The sequence below is a fragment of the Salvelinus alpinus genome, chromosome 7 (genome assembly GCF_045679555.1).
Source record: "Salvelinus alpinus chromosome 7, SLU_Salpinus.1, whole genome shotgun sequence".
NCBI classification, from domain to species: domain Eukaryota; kingdom Metazoa; phylum Chordata; class Actinopteri; order Salmoniformes; family Salmonidae; genus Salvelinus; species Salvelinus alpinus.
The window spans coordinates 10,618,183-10,639,879 of record NC_092092.1 but is presented as its reverse complement, the minus strand read 5'-3'; the positions used below and the strand labels follow the sequence as shown (position 1 = coordinate 10,639,879).

The 21,697-nt window shown below is 42.0% G+C and overlaps 1 protein-coding gene across 1 annotated transcript; it reads left to right on the top strand.

The window, feature by feature from the left end:
* Positions 1-7,210: 7,210 nt before the first annotated feature.
* LOC139580423 (vacuolar protein sorting-associated protein 26A-like) lies at positions 7,211-20,397 on the top strand. The gene is made up of 9 exons (XM_071409083.1): positions 7,211-7,315; positions 13,659-13,808; positions 14,531-14,606; positions 15,116-15,272; positions 15,479-15,643; positions 15,833-15,939; positions 16,147-16,215; positions 16,395-16,537; positions 19,202-20,397. The coding sequence occupies exons 1-9, from the start codon at positions 7,313-7,315 to the stop codon at positions 19,313-19,315; spliced, it is 984 nt and encodes a 327-aa protein (XP_071265184.1). The 5' UTR covers positions 7,211-7,312; the 3' UTR covers positions 19,316-20,397.
* The last annotated feature ends 1,300 nt before the right edge of the window (positions 20,398-21,697 follow it).

Sequence of the window (21,697 nt, the reverse complement as noted above, 5' to 3'; positions counted from 1 at the left end):
AGCTCAGCAGGCAAACACAGTCTTAACCCAGCCAGTCACATGTTACACATCATGACTACCCTTGCCGGAGACTTGAAACTAACATGTCTAACACAAACTCACACATGTCAAACTAACACTTCTTTAGGTTTCAGGCAAGGTTCTCATCGCATTAGCATGGCCCACCAAACCACACTCTTTTGACGAGTAATTTTGCTGGATCTTGAAGACTTGTATTGGTGTAGCAGATGGGGATCTGTGAAACTCAATAGACCTTTTTAATAGTAAGATGGGTTGGAATGCTTCAGTAGGGCGTTCATGTGTGTTTTCGAGGCAGGAGTCCTGAGTTCAAGTCTCCATTTGAGCTGAATCAGGGGTAAACGGTACTAGCTAAGCAGGCAGCTAACATCCTCTACAATTGTGCCACTGAACTCCAATCTGCAGTTTGCTGGTTCAACCACTGTGGTCACTGTGAAATCAGTTTGGAAGGTGAATGTAGCAGATGGGGTTATGTGAAACTCACTCATCAGCTTGAAGTGTCGTCCCTTGTACATTAGCAGAAGGCCTTTCTCAATAGCGTGGTGGGTTGGAATGCTTCAGCAGAGAGGTCATGTGTGTTTTCGAGGCAGAGGTCCTGAGTTTGAGTCTCGGTATGAGCTGAATCAGGCGGAACATTGGTTCGAACCCAGTCAATCTCAAGAGCGAGATTAAATGGGGAGTGGAAAGGCTATCCTTAGAATTATATTCTTATTAGGCCAAATTGCATTTTTTGTGACACTCCCTTCTAACGTATCCTGCGCGGCATGTGGTCATCGTAAAGGAAAACAGAAGGCATATCCATGTTCCAGAGAGTCTTAGCTTTCCAAATTCATAGGACGGAAATTAATTCAACATGTCACATTCCCTTCATAAACCGCTAAAAGCTTCTGTTTACCAGAGATAGAATCAAACGCTATCCGTTCTCCTCTACCTTTCTGACTGTTAAAATACCAGGATGTTGTCTCTGGTTTTGAATCTGAATTTAGAGAACTGAATTTGAAAACTAAATCTGAATGCATCTGAGAAGTTGAATATATGAAACTTTGATGAACTTGAAATTATAGTTTGTAAACTTGATAGTTTGTAAACTTGATACACAGACAATGAATGCAATATCTACCATATTGAAACTCAATATATAAATACTGAATTTGAATATTCAATTAAATTGACATTTAATTTTAAAGCTGAATGCAATATTAATTCAATTTTAAAACCAGTTTAATTTATGAATTCAATTATTCAATGTGTGCACAACAAATTAAAAAATATTAAATTCAAATTCAATATCCTAATACAAATTCTAAATTACGGAATTCAAATACAATTTCTGTTTGACCTGAAATTGCTCCATACCTGCCTGCAACTTCAGTGTCAGTGTCACTATGCTGCTGAGGGAATTTCCTCGTGATCTAAATGTTCATATGAGGGTTTAATGGCCAAGACGTTAGTTTCTCCCGTGGGAGACCAGGGTTCAGAACCTCCCGTGACACTTCAACCACACTGTGTCATTTCCTGAACTGGCGATAGTCAATTATCACACCCTCATGTTGAATATTTCCCTGAGCTTCCTCTGTAAAGTTTCTGATGACCTACAAAACCACCAGTTTTGTCATGCTGAGACCAAGGTATATTTTTTAAGATGATCCCTGAATTACTGAAATTACAGAAATACACACATTAAAATACAAATACAAAAGGCAAGCAGAAAGAAAACTAAAAAAGTTAGAAAATATATTAACCTGTCAAGAGTTGGTTAGCGCACTTGCCTCTCTTTTTCATAATTTTCCAGATGAAAATACAGGATAAAAATAGACTGTATTGTTTCTTATTAAACTGGTTGTTTGGATCCTGGATGCTGATTGGACGAGCAGCGTTCCAAACCGTGCTGTATGTATTGGCCGTCATAAACACAGAGTGAACCGTGCCCAGACAACTTCAGAGCCAGTCGAAATCGCGCATCAATGTCATTATCATGGACATAACCAAGTAAATGCCAATAGAAAAAAAGCACAATCAAACGAAGCTAGGATACTGTCATTCCAGGTTCAATGTTTGAAGTGACTGAGTTAGCTGAAGTTGGCTAGTTAGCTAGCAAGTCACATGAACGTTATCCAGCCTGCATAGCAACCATTTATTTTAGAATGGACGACCAGTCATTTTGAATAGCAACTATAATTAAATGAAGGTGTCGCGTGTGATAATGTGAAAGTGATAATGCCCTCGAAGCCGGTGTTTCGTCTCTGGCCAGCAAACCGTGTCAATATATCCTCCAAACACCGGCTTCGAGGGCATTATCACTTTTATACAAAGGGTTACCAACATATTTAAATAATGATTTACATATTTTGATTAAACGTTATTTTGAGGAATTTATTCATACTATTCCATCCTCCCACAAGATATAGTCCCGACACAAATCTAGGGTTTCTACCCAAGCCAGCTGGTTGTGCGTTCTATCGGTTCGGTTGCTAAAGATGCGACCCAGTCTTCAGTATTTTTGTTCTGTATCCATGGAAGTGACCCAGTCGTTCCTTCTAAATGTTCCATTGCCATACTGACTGGCAACGTTATTTCTTATCCCTTGCTTGCTAGCTAGCCAGCCAACTACGACTAATTTACAGTCACCTCAAAAAGTGCAGCAAGAATAACAGCAAAATGCATTTGCATTTGTTTATGCTGTTTTCTAGTGACATTTATTTGGATACATCCATAACAATGAGCTAATGAGGTGCGATATCGCCTGGCATAGAAAATGTGTTCACTCATCAGGACACTGTTCACTCATGGCTGCATGGCCAGGCACGACTCCAACACCATCATTAAGTTTGCCTAAGACACAACAGTGGTAGTCCTGATCACCGACAACTTTGAGACAGCCTATAGGAAGGAGGTCAGAGACCTGGCTGTGTGGTGCCAGGATAACAATCTCTCCCTCAACATCAAGACAAAGGAGATGATTGTGGACTACAGGAAAAGGAGAACCAAGCACGCCCCTATTCTCATCAACAGGGCTGTAGTGGAGCAGGTTGAGAGCTTCAAGTTCCTTGGTGTCCACATCACCAACAAACTATCATGATCCAAACACACCAAGACAGTCGCAAAGAGGCCATGACAAAGCCTATTCCACCTCAGGAGACTGAAAAGATTTGGCATGGGTCCTCAAATCATCAAAGTTCTACAGCTGCACTATCAAGAGCATCCTGACTGGTTGCATCACTACCTGGTATGGTAACTGCTCAGCCTCCGACTGCAAGGCACTACAGAGGGTAGTGCATATGGCCCAGTACATCACTGGGACCAAGCTTCCTGCCATCCAGGACCTCTATACCAGGCGGTGTCAGAGGAAGGCCTTAAAAATTGTCAAAGACTCCAGCAACCCTAGTCATAGACTGTTCAATCAATCAAATTGATTTATAAAGCTCTTTTTACATCAGCCGATGTCACAAAGTGCTATACAGAAACCCAGCCTAACACGCCAAACAGCAAGCAATGCAGATGTAGAAGCAATGCAGACTGTTCTCTCTGCTACCGCATGGCAAGTGGTACCGGAGCGCAAAGTCTAGGTCCAAAAGGCTTCTTAACAGCTTCTACCCCCAAGCCATCAGACTCCTGAACAGCTAATCAAATGGCTACCCAGACTATTTGCATTGTCCCCCCTCTTTTACACTGCTGCTACTCTCTGTTTATTATCTATGCACAGTCACTTTAACTCTACCTACATGTACATATTACCTCAATTTCCTTGACTAACCTGTGCCCCCGCACATTGACTCTGTACCGGTACCCCTGTATATAGCCTCGCTACTGTTATTTTACTGCTACTCTTTAATTGTTATTTACATTTTTTACTTAACACTTATTTTTCTTAACTGCATTGTTGGTTAAGGGCTTGTAAGTAAGCATTTAACTGTAAGGTTGTATTCGGTGCATGTGACAAATAACATTTTATTTTATTTGTTGAGAGGAGCTAGCCAACAACACAGCTAACACAATCACTTCAAACCGAAGCTGGAAAGACTGTGAACTAGCTCCACTTCATTTCGTTTTACTTTTTTCAACTGACATTTCTTTGTCTAGATCCATAAAAATTATGCCAGCTGATACATGATTTCGACTGGCTGAGAAACGCTGTCTGTCTGTCTTGTCCCGACATGTTCATTACTATGGGACAGCTGGAGATTGAAACAATGTTACAAATGTCGGGGAGACAGACAGCGAGGTTTATACAAATCTCCGCTGTTGAAAACCAAATGTTAGTCTAAAATAAATGTGAGATAATGTCTAGATGCTTTTTATAATGGAGATCAAGTTTATAAATTGTTTGGCTGGGTTGATGAGACAGTGGATTGCGCAGTCAGATGGAACAGAGTAAATAGGCATTTTAATGGCATAGATTTAGCCGGTGGTAATTTGTGGAATAGACACTGGATGGAATGCGGTTTTAACCAATCAGAGTTCAGGATTAGGCCCACCCGTTGTATAAAGCAACATGACCAAAATACCTAACAACCAGATTTTTGTCTGGACTAGCTATATCTTCTGGTGGAAGAATTCAGTTGTATTAATTGGCTTGTCAAAATAACGTTTTAATGAAAATATGTAATTAAAAAAAAATAATAAAGAAATAAGGTTTGTGCCTTTAATGGTGCAACACTACTCCGCCTATTCATATGACTTTCGGTCACATGATAGATCACGGGATTTTAGAGTGTGATGTTTGCAACAAGATGATTTATATTCCAGATTTTTGGGACAAAATAAAAGTCTACTGAGGGTGTGTTCGTAAATTCATTCTGGAGTGCCAGATTGCACTCTGGGCTTTCGTAAATTCAGAGCGTTTTGCGCTCGGAGCGCTCAGAACGCACACTGGACGCTCTGGCCAAGGACTAGGGTTGATCCGAGCGTTCTGACCTCACAACAGCAGTCAAGTACCCAAGCTAACTGGCTAAAGTTGGCTAGCTTGCGAGCTACTTCAAGACACAAATGAGAGAACACCTCACCTTTTTACTCAGCCTAGCAGAGTTGGTTAGGCTGTTTTCATGTTATCTATCATTGGTGACCTGTTTTGCATGTTATTTTGAGCCTAGTGGTTAGAGCATTGGGCTAGTAACTGAAAGGTTGCTATATCGAATCCTTGAGCGGACAAGGTAAAAATCTGTCGTTCTGCACCTGAATAAGGCACTGTTCCTAAGCCATCATTGTAAATAAGAATTTGTTCTTAACTGACTTGCCTAGTTAAATAAAGGTTAAAGAAAAAAAATATTAATACGTGTCACATATCAGTTTGCAAACAATGTAAGAACAATTATTGAGTTAATAAAGCCTCATACAAACATGGTCTCTTTTGTGCTTTCTTGAGTAAGGCAGCTCCAAAACACAGACGTTTCAGCCTAGATCAGTGCTTTCTGTAGTGGTGAGGCAGCCAGCGGAAAATACAGAGCGTAGGCATTGGTCATCTTCTCTAGTTGCGCCGTGATTGGCTCAGTGTTCTGTCACTCATGGGGACACTATGTCACTGCAGAATCTACAGGGAGAGCTAGGCAGTTCAAGCACCCTTGCGTGCTGCCTTAGATTTACATTAGAAGTGCCCATCCAAAAAGGCTCAAGGTCATTGGCCACAGATAAAATGACGTCAAATCTACCGTAGCTTTGATTGGACTGTAGCTTTGATTGGATCTTAGCTAGGAAGCTGACAAGCAGTCACCATCATGAATCATGTCGACAATCTACTTGCAAATCCTTTTCAATCCCTGTCATATGAAGAGAAATTATAGATAAAACGTATCGGTGCTCATCGGCCATTGGACATAAACATTACACAATAACTTGGAAATCGCAAATTCAACAATCCTCTTTCTAGAGCTCCGACCTTGAGATCACTGACGTCATGATTCGACCTTATTTTTTTTTACGAGTTCCCAGTTGTCTTGAAAGCACCATAAATCCAGAGAATTCCAGACTTTGATGACAAAGTCTCATGACAATGCTACTGTATTCTGCTGCATAATTGATGTAATATGCCAGGGAGATATGTATACTGTAGCTAAGAAAGTAATACAAGTGTATGTTGTGTAGTAAGCTGTTAGTAGCCCATGTGCCTTCCCCTAATAATTTGGTCCCTTTCCTACTCATAACTTAGCCTACTGTTCTGACTTGGTGGTGCACATGTAGCCTATAGCCTGTTTTAGAGAAATGTCATGATCTAATATTGTAAGAACTTACATTGTCTGCTTTTATGCCCCCTTTATTTATCCTACGGTTCTGACTTGCTGTACAGGGAGAATACTGTAAAAACAGCCCATGTTCTGAATTCTGTCACTTTACATTTCAAAAGTGCTGAACAAATAGTTATATTGACTACATCCGTCTTATCTCGCTCATTAATTCCTTAATTGAAATGATGGATTGCCTCTTATGCCATATTTGTACATCTCAATTGTCAGTAGAACCCACATTAGTTTAAGCAATTCAGCCATATCAGCTATGTTTTTTAAGAAGGCAGTAAATAAGGCTGAATTAACTGTTTTGCTGCCAGACAAGTCTCTGCTGATAGCCAGGTGTAGCGGGGGTAAGGATTCACTCCATTATGCTGAAAAGAAAGCTCTGCTGTTGGTCTTAACATTTTGTGGGCACTGTTTGTCAACGTTATAGTGCAATTAATGTATTGTTTAGTGTTGTATTGCGTAGTGGCTTTGCTGGCACTGAGATTTACATGCTAAAATCGCCACTGTTGGTCACTGCGCTCAGGCACACTAAAATCGCCACTGCGCTCGGTACACTAACTGTGCTGCTGGCAACAATTGAATTGCGTTTTGTTGCCGAAGTTTACTGACACTGGTCATATTAAAAGGGTGTTGTGGGTTAGTAAATTCATCAGTTATTCTGCGCTCAGGCACACTCAAACGAGAGTGCTCTGAAATTGGAGTGGATAACCAGAGTGAATTTATGAATGCACCCCAAGTAACGCTGGCTTGATACAAAGTGCTGCTATATCAAAGTCAAAAGATATTACATATAAACTGCCTCTTCTAAAGAAAGTTACTGTAGACAATAGAGATTTTGCCAAAACCTTCAGAAAAGTACTCAATCATCTGCAAACAGTGAATGTGAAAATTTGCAGCAGCAGTGGGTTAAAAAAATTACATCGTTAGACGTTGGACCTTTATTTTGAAATGTATGTGTTGCCATTGCTTCTGTATTCACAGATATACTGCTTCTCTGTTTTGTGTATCACCACAGGAATTAGCAACACGGAGGCTAGCTAGCTGTCACAGCAGTTTAAACAGCTGAAATGGTGAGTTCAAAATGAAAGAAGTAGCAACACATACATAAAGAGATGTGCTAAAGGTATTGTCATCCTTTGACCATTTGTTTCGTTTTTTTTTCTAATTCGTTTGCTAGCTTGGCTAACGACTAGCTAGCCTAGCATAACGACGTTAGGTTCGGTATCAACACAGACAGACAGGGGTCGGAGGCCCACTGTGTTCTTCCAACTGTAGCTAGATAGCTAACACGTTTTAGTTGGCGTCAATTGGCTAATGTAGCAGTTATATAATTTCCCACTTTGTGGTGATTATCGATGAAAGCTACACAAAATTCCTGGATGTCTCGAGAAATTTTATTTTTCTATGAGGTTTAATTGCGGTTGCATTACCGCCACCAACTAGACTGGAGTATAACTCAATTATACTTTGTAATTCTACACAAGTTAAAACCCTATTCCAATATTTAACGCCATATTGTCCTGCACTATGCCAATGTCTTGGGAGGACGGGACGCCACCACTCAGCACACCCTGTAACTCTTCTGAAGTAAAATCTAGTACACCCAAGTACTTCTCTGCAGCTGCCACAACATCTATTTTCTGTGACTTTACGTCCCATCTCTGCGGTACAGTTGATAACCATGGCTATGAACGCTAAGAATCCAACTTTACTGAAGCATATATCACTCGTTGGCCTATCCCTCTGTGCTGGCACAAATCTATACTGAACAAAAATATAAATGCAACATGTAAAGTGTTGGTCCCATGTTTCATGAGCTGAAATTAAAGATCCCAGAAATGTTCCATACTCCCAAAACGCATATTTCTCTCAAATTTGTGCACAAATTTGTTTACATTCCTGTTAGTGGGGATTTCTCCTTTGCCAAGATAATCCATCCACCTGAAAGGTGTGGCATATCAAGAAGCTGATTAAACAGCATGATCATTACAGGGGTGTGCCTTGTTTTGGGGACAAAAGGACACTCTAAAATCAATTTTCTCACGTTTTGAGAGAGCATGCAATTGGCATGCTGACTGCAAGAATGTCCACCAGAGCTGTTGCCAGATAATGTAATGCTCATCTCTCTACCATAAACTGCCTCCAATGTTTTAGAGAATTTGGCAGTATGTCCAACCGGCCTTACAACAGCAGACCACATGTAACCATGCCAGCCCAGGACCTCCACATCCGGCCTTATCATCTGCGGGATCGTTAAAAACTGGGTTTGCACAACCAAAGAATTTCTGCACAAACTGTCAGAAATCGTCTCGGGGAAGCTCATCTGCATGCTCGTCCTCACCAGGATCTTGACTTGACTGGAGTTCGGCGTCGTAACAGACTCCAGTAGGCAAATGGTCACCTTTGATGGCCACTAGCACGCTGGTGAAGTGTACTCCTTACGGATTAATCCTAGGTTTCAACTGTACCGGGCAGATGGCAGACAAATCAAATTGTATTTGTCACATGCACCGAATACAACAGGTACCTTACTGTGAAATGCTTACTTACAAGCCCGTAACCAACAATGCAGTTTTAAGAAAATAGGATTAAGAAAATATTTACAAAATTAAGTTTAAAAAATAAATAAAAGAGTAACACAAAAACAATGAGGCTATATACAGGTTAGTCGAAATCATTTGTATATGTAGGCAGGTGTAAAATGACTATGCATAGATAATAAACAGCGAGTAGCAGCAGTATAAAAACAAAGGGGGGAGGGTGTCAATGCAAATAGTCTGGGTTGCCATTTGATTAATTGTTCAGCAGTTTTATGGCTTGGTGGTAGAAGCTGTTAAGGAGCCTTTTGGACCTAGGCTTAGCGCTCCGGTACCGATTGCCGTGCAGTAGCAGAGAGAACAGTCTATGACTTTGGTGACTGGAGTCTTTGACAATAGGTCCTGGATGGCAGGAAGCTTTGCCCCAGTGATGTACTAGGCTGTACGCACTACCTTCTGTAGCGCCTTACGGTCAGATGCCGAGCAGTTGCCATACCGGGCGGTGATGCAACCAGTGAGGATGCTCTCAACTGTGCGGCTGTATAACTTTTTGAGGATCTGGGGACCCATGCCAGATGTTTTGGTGTGACTTTCTTGGTATGTTTGAACCTCGAAAGTTTGTTGGTGATGTGGACACCAAGGAACTTGAAACTCTCGACCCGCTCCACTACAGCCCCGTCGATGTGAATGGGGGTGTGGTCGGCCCTCCTTTTCCTGTAGTCCACGATAATCTCCTTTGTCTTGCTCATGTTGAGGGTGAGGTGGTTGTCCTGGCAGTATTCTGACCTCCTCCCTATAGGCTGTTTCATCGTTGTCGGTGATCAGGCCTACCACCATTGTGTCGTCAGCAAACTTAATGATGGTTTTGGAGTTGTGTTTTACCATACAGTCGTGGGTGAACAGGGATTACAGGAGGGGACTAAGCACACACCCCTGAAGGGCCCCCGTGTTGAGGATCAGCGTGGCAGATGTGTTGTTGCCTACCCTTACCACCTGGGGGCGACCCGTCAGGAAGTCCAGGATCCAGTTGCAGAGGGAGGTGTTTAGTCTCAGAGTCTTTAGCTTAGTGATGATCTTTATGGGCACTATGGTGTTGAACGCTGAGCTGCAGTCAATGAACAGCATTCTCACATAGGTGTTCTTTTTGTCCAGGTGGGAAAGGGCAGTGTGGAGTGCGATTGAGATTGCGTCATCTGTGGATCTGTTTGGGCGGTATGCGAATTGGAGTGGGTCTAGGGTTTCTGGGATGATAGTGTTGATGAGCCATGACCAGCCTTTCAAAGCACTTCATGGCTAACGACGTGAGTGCTACAGGGTGGTAGTCATTAAGGCAGGTTACCTTCACTTTCTTGGGCACAGGGACTATGGTGGTCTACTTGAAACATGTTGGTATTACAGACTCGGTCAGGGAGAGGTTGAAAATGTCAGTGAAGACACTTACCAGTTTCTTCACAGCGTGTATAGCGTCGTGTGGGCGAGCTGTTTGCTGATGTCAACTTTGAACAGAGGTCCCCATGGTGGGGTTATGGTATGGGAAGGCATAAGCTACGGACAACTAACACATCCATTTTATCGTCTGCAATTTGAATACACAGAGATAGCGTGATGAAATCCTGAGGCCCATTGTCTTGCCATTCATCCACCGCTATCACCTCATGTTTCAGCAGGATAATGCACGGCCCCATGTTGCAAGGATCTGTACACAATTCCTGGAAGCTGAAAATGTCCCAGTTCTTCCATGGCCTGCATACTCACTACCAGACATGCAGTGCATTTGGCAAATGTATTTTGTTATGTTACAGCCTTATTCTAAAATGCATTAAAGAAAACATTTTCCTCAATCTACACACACTACCCCATAATGACAAAGCGAAAACAAGTTTTAGAAATGACCTTATTTACATAAGTATTCAGACCCTTTGCTGTGAGACTCGAAATTGAGCTCAGGTGCATCCTGTTTCCATTGATCATCCTTGAGATGTTTCTACAAATGAGTCCACCAGTGGTAAATTCAATTGATTGGACATGATTTGGTAAGGCACACACCTGTTTATATAAGGTCCCACAGTTGACAGTGCATGTCAGAGCAAAAACCAAGACATGTGGTCGAAGGAATTGTCCGTAGAGTTCCGAGACAGGATTGTGTCAAGGCATAGATCTGGGGAAGGGTACCAAAAAATTGAAGGTCCCCAAGAACACAATGGCCTCCTCCATTCTTAAATGGAAGAAGTTTGGAACCACCTAGACTCCAGCTAGAGCTGGCCGCACGGCCAAACTGAGCAATCGGGGGAGAAGGGCCTTGGTCAGGGAGGTGACCAAGAACCCGATGGTCACTCTGACAAAGCTTCAGGGTTCCTCTGTGAAGATGGGAGAATCTTCCAGAAGGACAACCATCTCTGCAGCACTCTACCAATCAGGCCTTTATGGTAGTGGCCAGACGGAAGCCACTCCTCAGTAAAAGTCACATGACCGCCCGCTTGGAGTTTACCAAAAGGAACCTAAAGGACTCTCAGACCATGAGGAACAAGATTCTCTGGTCTGAAGAAACCAAGATTGAACTCTGGCCTGGATGCCAAGCGTCACGTCTGGAAGAAACCTGGCACCATCCCTACGGTGAAGTATGGTGGTCATGCTGTGGGGATGTTTTTCAGCGGCAGGGGCTGGGAGACTAGTCAGGATCGAGGGAAAGATGAACAGAGCAAAGTACAGAGAGATCATTGATGAAACCTGCTCCAGAGCGCACAGGACATCAGACTGGTTCACCTTCCAAAAGGACAACGACCCTAAACACAAAGCCAAGACAAAGCAGGAGTGGCTTCGGGACAAGTCTCTGAATGACCTTGAGTCGCCCAGCAAGAGCCCGGACTTGAACCCAATTGAACATCTCTGGAGAGACCTGGAAATAGCTGTGCAGTGACACTCCCCATCCAACCTGACAGAGCTTGAGAGGCTCTGCAGAGAAGAATGGGAGGAACTCCCCAAATACAGGTGTGCCAAGGTTTTAGCGTCATACCCAAGCCTCAATCAATCAATCAATCAAGTTTATTTTATATAGCCCTTCGTACATCAGCTAATATCTCGAAGTGCTGTACAAAAAACCCAGCCTAAAACCCCAAACAGCAAGCAATGCAGGTGTAGAAGCACGGTGGCTAGGAAAAACTCCCTAGAAAGGCCAAAACCCAGGAAGAAACCTAGAGAGGAACCAGGCTATGAGGGGTGGCCAGTCCTCTTCTGGCTGTGCCGGGTGGAGATTATAACAGAACATGGCCAAGATGTTCAAAATGTTCATAAATGACAAGCATGGTCAAATAATAATCAGGATTACAGCCTCGAGGCTGTAATCGCTGCCAAAGGTGCTTAAACAAAGTACTGAATAAAGGGTCTGAATACTTATGTAAATGTATTGTTTCTAAATTTGTATTAATAAATGTACTAACATTTCTAAAACCAGTTTTTGCTTTGTCATTATGTGTAGATTGATGAGGGAGAAAACAATTTAATAAATGTTATAATAAGGCTGTAATGTAACAAAATGTGGAAAAAGTCCAGAGGACTGAATACTTTCTGAATGCACTGCACCCATTGAGCAGTTTGGGATGCTCTAGATTGACGTTTATGACAGTGTGTTCCAGTTCCCTCCAATATCCAGCAACTTTGCACAGCCATTGAAGAGGTGTGGGACAACATTCCCCAAGCCACAATCAACAGCCTGATCAACTCCATGCGAAGGAAATGTGTTGCGCTGCATGAGGCAAATGCTAGTTACATGAGATACCTTTAAAAAAATAAAAAAAATAAAAGCATATCTCTATTCCTACTTGTGAAATCCATAGATTTAGGGCCTAATTTATTTATTTCAATTGACTAATTTCCTTACAGTTCATATCTTTGAAATTGTTGCATTAACTTTTGTTCAGTGTACGCACAGGGATCATGGCCACGAAACTACACATCCCTCTGTTCCATGCCCTGCTGATACAAATCTCAAAAAGAACAGACTGTGTTACCTCTTTCACCACGCTCCCCACCGGGTCTGCCGTTTGGTGCGACGTCGCACAGAGTGCTCACTCCCTCTGGGGGGGAAAAACACAAGCAAACATCACAAGTCCTCTTCGGGTTACCTTCAGCAACCAACATATATTCCGCCCAACCTGATACCACTAATTTTTTGTGTGGAACGATCTGTTGTTCCATGTAGTGAATCAGTCAAAAGGCCTGGCTCCACTTTCTCTCAAAATCTCATTCCCACTGGACCAAACTAGTCTTCATCATAACCATGCCCATCAATGTAAGGCTCGGGCTCTGCACTCCTCACCACACCTTCCACCTAACTTAAATCTCCCTCATTCACTTCCATTTCACCTCCAGAACTCGGTCTGGGGGCACAGTTCACTCTTTGTATTTGACCCCAATCTTCTTCCATACACCATTTCCCTCTTTTCCGCCATCGTTCAACAGATTCACACTCAACCTCTGCCTCATTCTATTCAACCTACTTCTTCCTTCTAATTTTCTTCCCCCATTCCTCCCTCGAAATCCACCTTTCCGTATCCCTTTCCCTGCATTCCTATTCTCCCGGCTTTGCTAGCGGCCCAGTGGCATCCTGACGTAACTTCATCTCACAATCAGAGTTGGACATGGCTAGTATACAATCGTCAGCTCGAAAAAACGTCAGTTTGCACACAATGCATGAACAATCCTCCATTCATCTTTATCGAGGGTACGCGGAGCGCTCAATCCAGTCAAAACTACTAGAAATGTTGACTGTGTTAACGTCAGCTGTCAGGTTAGCAGATTCTGTGCCTGTGTAACGTTATGCGATTGTATGTGCCTTTTTGAGATGATTGTATACTTATTAAGTCTTCCTGTGTTTCAGAGTTTCCTGGGTGGTTTATTTGGTCCTGTGTGTGAAATTGATGTCCTACTCAATGATGCAGAGACTAGGAAGACCGCAGAACTCAAAACAGAGGATGGAAAAGTGGAGAAGAACTACCTTTTTTATGATGGAGAATCAGTCTCTGGGAAGGTGAGCGTTGCGCACATACACACATTTGACATGACATTTCTTTATTGCAACAAATACTTTTGAAGGTACGCGGGGCACGTGACCTCATCGCTCAACTCTGAAGTGCCATTCCACATGTAATTCTAAATGCCTACTGCTTTCAAAATAAAAATGTTCAACTAGAAAAGTGATGTTTTTTTGCAGCACAGTGATTGTCCTGACTTTCAGGAATGCCTGAATTGCTTCGCCTTGCTTTTCTGGTTGGTTGGCAAGTTTCACCATCCAATAATTATTACAGTTGAAGTTTCAACATGGCACAGGCCGGCCGTGGTGATATGTTGACGAGAATTATTAGAATGTGGCAAATATTTGTCAGTTATTGCATTCTATCCATGCTGGTTTTCCCGGGGCTACCTGAGACATGTAACAGATAGGTGGGAGGGCATAGGCTACAGGCTGTCGCCACTTTATTAGGTTATTTGCGTAAATGGCTAATGGAAACACTTTAACCACTTCATTTTTATTCGACACTGTAGGTTGTGAAAAATAGTTTTTTTCTTTAGGTGTGATGACATTACGTCAAGGTGTTTTTATCGTCGGGATAGTTAAATGGAAACGCACCGTAGCAGGCAATTGTCACATCTATTTTTTATGCAAACTTTCTGAATGTTGACAAGTTAAGGGAAACATAGCAACTGTGTCCTATGTCAATACCCCATAACTTGTTTGTGTTTTCTTGTAAGGTGAATCTCAATGTGAGGCAGACAGGCAAGAGACTAGAACACCAGGGGATTCGAATTGAGTTTGTTGGGCAGATTGGTGAGTTTGTGTAAATTGATATTTTGACATTGTAACCTAACAACAGCGCCCACCTCAAACACCAACCATGCATTGTTCATTGGTTCACAAACCAAGTGCGCTATCAGTCTCATTTATGCTAAACCGCTTAGCAAAGCATGTGCTTGTCATGTGAAAACCGCAGTTGTCCACAGTCCACAGCACACACTCTGGCCTGATGACAAAGTGTTTCTGTGAGGATTCCTTGACCATTACTAAGTGTTGGTTCAATGTTGTCAAACTGACTGAGGAATTTTGGGAAGCCTACAAATAACATATTAATATCTGAATGTCTGATCATAGGACAAAAGTTAAAATGTAATACAGGACAATCTAGGTTAATAGATTTAGGACTCCTCTATTTATACTTTTGTTAAAAAATTTTTTTCCCTCGGTACAACGGATGTGCTTACTGGAAATGTGAGGTTCCTGTGTGTGATGATGTGATGACCCTAACAGAGGTGTTTAAACTTGTGGTCTATTTCTTTCAGAGCTCTTCAGTGATAAAAGCAACACACATGAGTTTGTGAACCTGGTGAAGGAGCTTGCCCTGCCAGGGGAGTTGACCCAGAACCGAAGCTACGACTTTGAGTTCACGCAGGTGGAGAAGCCCTATGAATCTTACGTTGGAACCAATGTTCGACTGAGGTTAGCGCACAAGACTCTGTCATAACCAGATGTACTCTGCATCGTCCCTTTCTATTGGCACAGCTTGAGATGATCTGTGAAACTGCATCTGATGGCTTCTTGTTGTCATTGCTGCATCCACCTTATGAATATAAGCAGTGTGTCGGTTGAATGTAATTTGCATTGTTGTAAGCCATCCATAACTCTCCTTTTGTTATTTCCTGTAGATATTTCCTCAAAGTGACAGTAATGAGGAGACTGTCTGATCTGGTGAAAGAGTATGAGCTCATTGTCCATCAGCTGGCTACTTACCCTGATGTGAATAATTCCATTAAAATGGAAGTTGGCATTGAAGACTGTCTACACATAGAGTTTGAATACAACAAGTCCAAGTAAGATATATATATATATATATATACCACTATAAGACATGCATGCATTCAAACCATAGCACAGTAGCAAATACATGTCAATCAGTTTCAGATTCAGAATTTAGAAGTCATAAATGTAATAAATGATTAGAATTTATATATACATTATTATAAATGTATAACTTGACCTGACCTCAACTGTCTTCTCAGATACCACCTGAAAGATGTCATTGTGGGTAAAATCTATTTCCTTCTGGTGAGAATCAAAATCCAGCACATGGAACTTCAGTTGATAAAGAAGGAGATGACTGGAATAGGTGAGATGAGGTTTACTTAAAGAGAAAGTTAACTTAAAACGGCATAAGATGTTACTCTTTTAAATAGCATTTTTATTTAAAATTATTGAATGTTCCAGATTCTTCAGATTTCAAATTTTGTGAACCTAAAACATCCCTGTAGTCTCTGCGTTTGCTTTAAGAACAGTGTGAAATGTATGTATTTGGTCATGTGACATTACTTCGCAGGGCCTAGCACAACTACAGAGACGGACACTGTTGCCAAGTATGACATAATGGATGGCGCCCCTGTGAAAGGTAAGCACAATATGGTGTTGATTTGTCCCAATATTATGATTTTTATTTCATTGTCTATTTTATTTTGTTAATCCGCCTCACCAAAGCAGCATAATGTTTTCAGGACTAGTGTACATCTGTCTCTTCTTGCCATGGAACTTGTTTCACAATCCTCTTCATGCCTGTTCTTTCGCTCTTAGGAGAGTCCATTCCCATCCGTCTGTTTTTGGCTGGCTACGACCTGACAGCCACCATGAGGGACGTCAACAAGAAGTTCTCTGTGCGGTACTTCCTCAACCTGGTGCTGGTGGATGAGGAGGACAGGAGATACTTCAAACAGCAGGTACAGAACATCAAAGCCAACCTCCATTTACCAGTCTGTCGTTATTGTTCCAAGACTGCAGATACACTATATACAGTACCAGACAAACTATATACAGTACCAGACAAAAGTTTGGACACACCTACTCATTCAAGGGTTTTTCGTTATTTTCACAATTTTCTACATTGTAAAACAATAGTGAAGACATCAAAACTATGAAATAACACACATGGAATCCATGTAGTAACCAAAAAAGTGTTCGATTTTAGATTCTTCAAAGTAGCCACCCTTTGCCTTGATGACAGCTTTGCACACTCTTGGCATTCTCTCAACCAGCTTCACCTGGAATGCTTTTCCAACAGTCTTGAAGGAATTCTCATATATGCTGAGCACTTGTTGGCTGCTTTTCCTTCACTCTGCGGTCCAACTCATCCCAAACCATCTCAATTGGGTTGAGGTCGGGTGATTGTGGAGACCACGTCATCTGATGCAGCACTCCATCACTCTCCTTCTTGGTCAAATAGCTCTTACACAGCCTGGAGGTGTGTTGAGTCATTGTCCCGTTGAAGAACAAATGACAGTCCCACTAAGCGAAAACCAGATGGAATGGTGTATCGCTGCAGAATGCTGTGGTAGCCATGCTCGTTAAGTGTGCCTTGAATTCTAAATAAATCACTGAGTCACCAGCAAAGCACCATCACACATCCTCCTCCATGCTTCACGGTGGGAACCACACATGCGGAGATCATCTGTTCACCTACTCTGCGTCTCACAAAGACACTGCGGTTGAAACCAAAAATCTAAAATTTGGACTCATTAGACCAAAGGACAGATTTCCACCGGTCTAATGTCCATTGCTTGTGTTTCTTGGCCCAAGCAAGTCTCTTCTTATTATTGGTGTCCTTTAGTAGTGGTTTCTTTGCAGCATTTCAACCATGAAAGCCTGATTCACACAGTCTCCTCTGAACAGTTGATGTTGAGATGTCTGTTACTTTAACTCTGAAGCACTTATTTGGGCTGCAATTTCTGAGGCTGGTAACTCTAATGAACTTATCCTCTGCAGCAGAGGTAACTCGGCATCTTCCTTTCCTGTGGCGGTCCTCACGAGAGCCAGTTTCATCATAGCGCTTGATGGTTTTTTTCGACTGCACTTGAAGAAACGTTCAAAGTTATTGAAGTTTTCCAGATTGACTGACCTTCATGTCTGAAAGTAATGATGGACTGTCATCTCGCTTTGCTTATTTGAGCTGATCTTGGGATTTTACCAAATAGGGCTAGCTTCTGTATTCCACCCCTACCTTGTCACAACACAACTGATTGGCTCAGCTGCATTAAGAAGGAAAGAAATTCCACAAATAACTTTTAAGGCACATTTTTAATTGAAATGCATTCCAGGTGACTACCTCATGAAGCTGGTTGAGAGAATGCCAAGAGTGCAAAGCTGTCATCAAGGCAAAGGGTGGCTACTTTGAAGAATACAAAATATATTTTGATTTAACACTTTTTTTTTTGGTGGTTACTACATGATTCCATATGTGTTATTTAATAGTTTTGATGTCTTCACTATTATTCTACGATTGTAGAAAATAGTCAAAATAAAGAAAAACCCTGGAATGAGTAGGTGTCCACATTTTTCACTGGTACTGTATACAAAAGTATGTGTACACCCCATCAAATTAGTGGATTTGTCTATTTCAGCCACACCCATTGCTGACACGTGTATAAAATCGAGCACACAGCCAAACTGCCTTTGGAAGCAACATCAGCACAAGAACTGTTCGTTGGGAGCTTTAGTAAATGGGTTTCCATGGCCGAGCAGCTGCACACGAGCTTAAGATCACAATGTCAAGCGTCGGCTGGAGTGGTGTAAAGCTCGCCGCCATGAATCACTCTTCGCCATCTGGCAGTCCAACAAACTAATCTGGATTTGGCGGATGCCAGGAGAATGCTACCTGCCCCAATGCATAGTGCCAACTGTAAAGTTTGGTGGAGGAGGAATAATGGTCTGGGGTTGTTTTTCATGGTTCGGGCTAGGCCCCTTAGTTCCAGTGAAGGGAAATGTTAACGCTACAGCATACAATTATGTTCTAGACGATTCTGTGCTTCCAACTTTGTGGCAACAGTTTGGGGAAGGACCTTTCCTGTTTCAGCATGACAATGCCCCCGTGCACCAAGCGAGGTCCATACAGAAATGGCTTGTTGAGATCGGTGTGGAAGACCTTTACTGGCCTGCACAGAGCCCTGACCTCAACCCCATCGAACACCTTTGGGATGAATTGGAACGCGGACTGCGAGCCAGGCCTAATCGCCTAACATCAGTGCCGAACCTCACTAATGTTCTTGTGGCTGAATGTAAGTCCACGCAGCAATCTTCCAACATCTAGTGGAAAACCTTCCCAGAAGAGTGGAGGCTGTTATAGCAGCAAAGGGGGACCAACTCCATATTAATACATATGATTTTGGAATGAGATGTTCGATGGTGTCCACATACTTTTGGTCATGTAGTGTATATCTGTGGCAGCAACATATTACAGTAGTTAAATATTACAGTAGTTTGAACTCAAAACAAGGAAGTAGGCCTATAGTATTATTGAAAGCGATCGACTCATCTCAATATGCACATTTACAATAACCTATGAGAGGATCACTGTGACTAGTGTTGATGTAATTCTTCTCTATTACTAGGAGGTCGTTCTCTGGAGGAAAGCTCCTGAGAAAATAAGGAAAAGGAACTTCCAACGCTACGAGTCGCCGGAGCCACGGCCGACCCTTACTGCTGAGCAGCAACCCGAAATGTGAAAGCTGCTGAGAAAAAAAATGCTGAGAATGCTTCTGATTATAGCTTAAAGCAAATGAGAAGAGAGAGGGGGCGCCACTCGACACGCAAAGAGAAAATAAAGAGTCAGCCATTTAATACATCTACCTTCTGCAATGTGACAGTGACCTACTGGTGCAACTGACTGTGCTGGGTCTACTCTGTTAGCGTAATGTATGGACTCGTCTCTTTGACACACAATAAATAGCACTGGAATGGGAGCTACCATCACATTTTTTTGGGACATATCCTTTCTGTAAAAGAGGCACGTGGATTGGCTCAACACTGGCATACAATTCACTACTAGATATTTCAAAAGACGTTCCAGTGCATGTAAGCAGGTCAAATTGAATGTGATGGGTTAGTATCATGTCAATGCTGGCAGTCGGGTCAGTTTCTAAGGTCAAGCTGTAAGACAATAGTTATTATTTGAGCTCAAATAGTACCTTGTTTATAATTCACCTTAAGAGTTAGAAATCTTTTACATCTTAAGTCATTTAGTGTAGCTACAACCTGTAGTTTGATTCTTTTTTTTCACTTCACTTTTTCTTGTAATTTGCGCTTTCTTCAAATATATTATATATCAATAAATGCTTTTGCTAGTGGCATTGGATTGAGGTGACACAAAATGCTGTTTAATGGGTACTTACATTTTTGGGGGTTCTAGATTTAGGGAAATACCACTTTACATAATTTCTCTAAGGTTAAATATTTAAGCTCAGATGGGGCTGTGCTACATCTGAACACTATACAGGCAATATCTTTTTTAAGTGCCTGTAAGGTCATGAAGAAACTGTTATGCCAAATACTGCCCTGACCCACCACTGCATGTTCATTTTTATACTGGGTCCAATGTAACAGACTTGTGTGGACGTTGAACATTTGTGTATATATCCAACCTGTCTATATCCATCCGTCATCGATTTAAAGGAAATGCGAATTTAGACTTGTATGTGTTGGAGTGATGTCTTTAATACGTTCTGATTACTTATGCACTGAACAACAATATAAATGCAACATGTAAAGTGTTGGTTTCATGAGCTGAAATAAAAGATCCCCGAAATTGTCCAATAGGCACAAAAAGCTTATTTCTCTCAAATTTTGAGCAAAAATTTGTTTACATCCCTGTTAGTGAGCATTTCTCCTTTTACAAGATAATCCATCCACCTGACAAGTGTGGCATTATCAAGAAGCTGATTAAACAGCATGATAATTACACAGGTGCACCTTGTGCTGGGGACAAAAAAGCAGTTTTGTCACACAACACAATGCCACAGATGTTTCAAGTTTTGAGTGAGTGTGCAATTGGCATGCTGACTGCAGTAATGACCACCAGAGCTGTTGCCAGAGAAGGCGTGTTGGTGAGAAGTTTGCTGATGTCAACGTTGTGAACATAGTGCCCCATGGGGACAGTGGGGTTATTATAGGTGCCCCTACCAGCTACGGACAGCAAACAGAATTGCATTTTATCGATGGCAATTTGAATGTACAGAGATACCGTGACGAGATCCTGAGGCCCATTGTCGTACCATTCATCTGCTGCCATCACCTCAGGTTTCAGCATCATAATGCTCAGCCCCATGTCGCAAGGATCTTTAGGTGTAGAAGCCACCGTGCTTCTACACCTGCATTGCTTGCTGTTTGGGGTTTTAGGCTGGGTTTCTGTACAGCACTTCGAGATATTAGCTGATGTACGAAGGGCTATATAAAATAAACTTGATTGATTGAACTTGATCTTTACACAGTTCCAGGAAGCTGAAAATGTCCCAGTTATTCTGTAGCACATTGGGATGTGACACTTACTCATCAGCCTTAAGTGTCCTGCATGAGTCACCTCATTAGCTAGCTTTTGAGGTTGTGCGATTTACCTTTAAATGTCAATGGTCTGCATACTCACCAGACATGTCACCCACTGAGCATGTATGGGATGCTCTGGATTGACGTGTATGACAGCGTATTCCAGTTCCCGCCAATATCCAGCAACTTCGCACAGCCATTGAAGAGGAGTGGGACAACATTGCACAGGCCACAATCAACAACCTGATCAACTCTATGTGAAGGAGATGTGCTGTGCTGCAAATGGTCACACCAGATACTGACTGGTTTTCTGATCCACGCCCCTACCTTTTTTAAGTTACCTTTCAGAAACAGATCAATATCTATATTTCCAGTAATGTGAAATCCATATATTAGGGCCTAATGAATTTATTTCAATTGACTGGTTTCCTTATATGAACTGAAATTGTTGCACGTTGCGTTTATATTTATGTTCAGTATATTAGGGGTTTCAATCCTGGTCCTATGGACCTACAGGGATTTGCACATTTGGATTTTACCTGGTTATATGCATAAAATTTTTAACTATC

Excerpts from the sequence above, each read along its gene's own strand:
- LOC139580423 (XM_071409083.1), top strand. Across the intron at positions 15,273-15,478 it reads GGAACCAATGTTCGACTGAG|ATATTTCCTCAAAGTGACAG; the intron begins GTTAGCGCACAA and ends TATTTCCTGTAG. Across the intron at positions 16,538-19,201 it reads GGAGATACTTCAAACAGCAG|GAGGTCGTTCTCTGGAGGAA; the intron begins GTACAGAACATC and ends CTCTATTACTAG.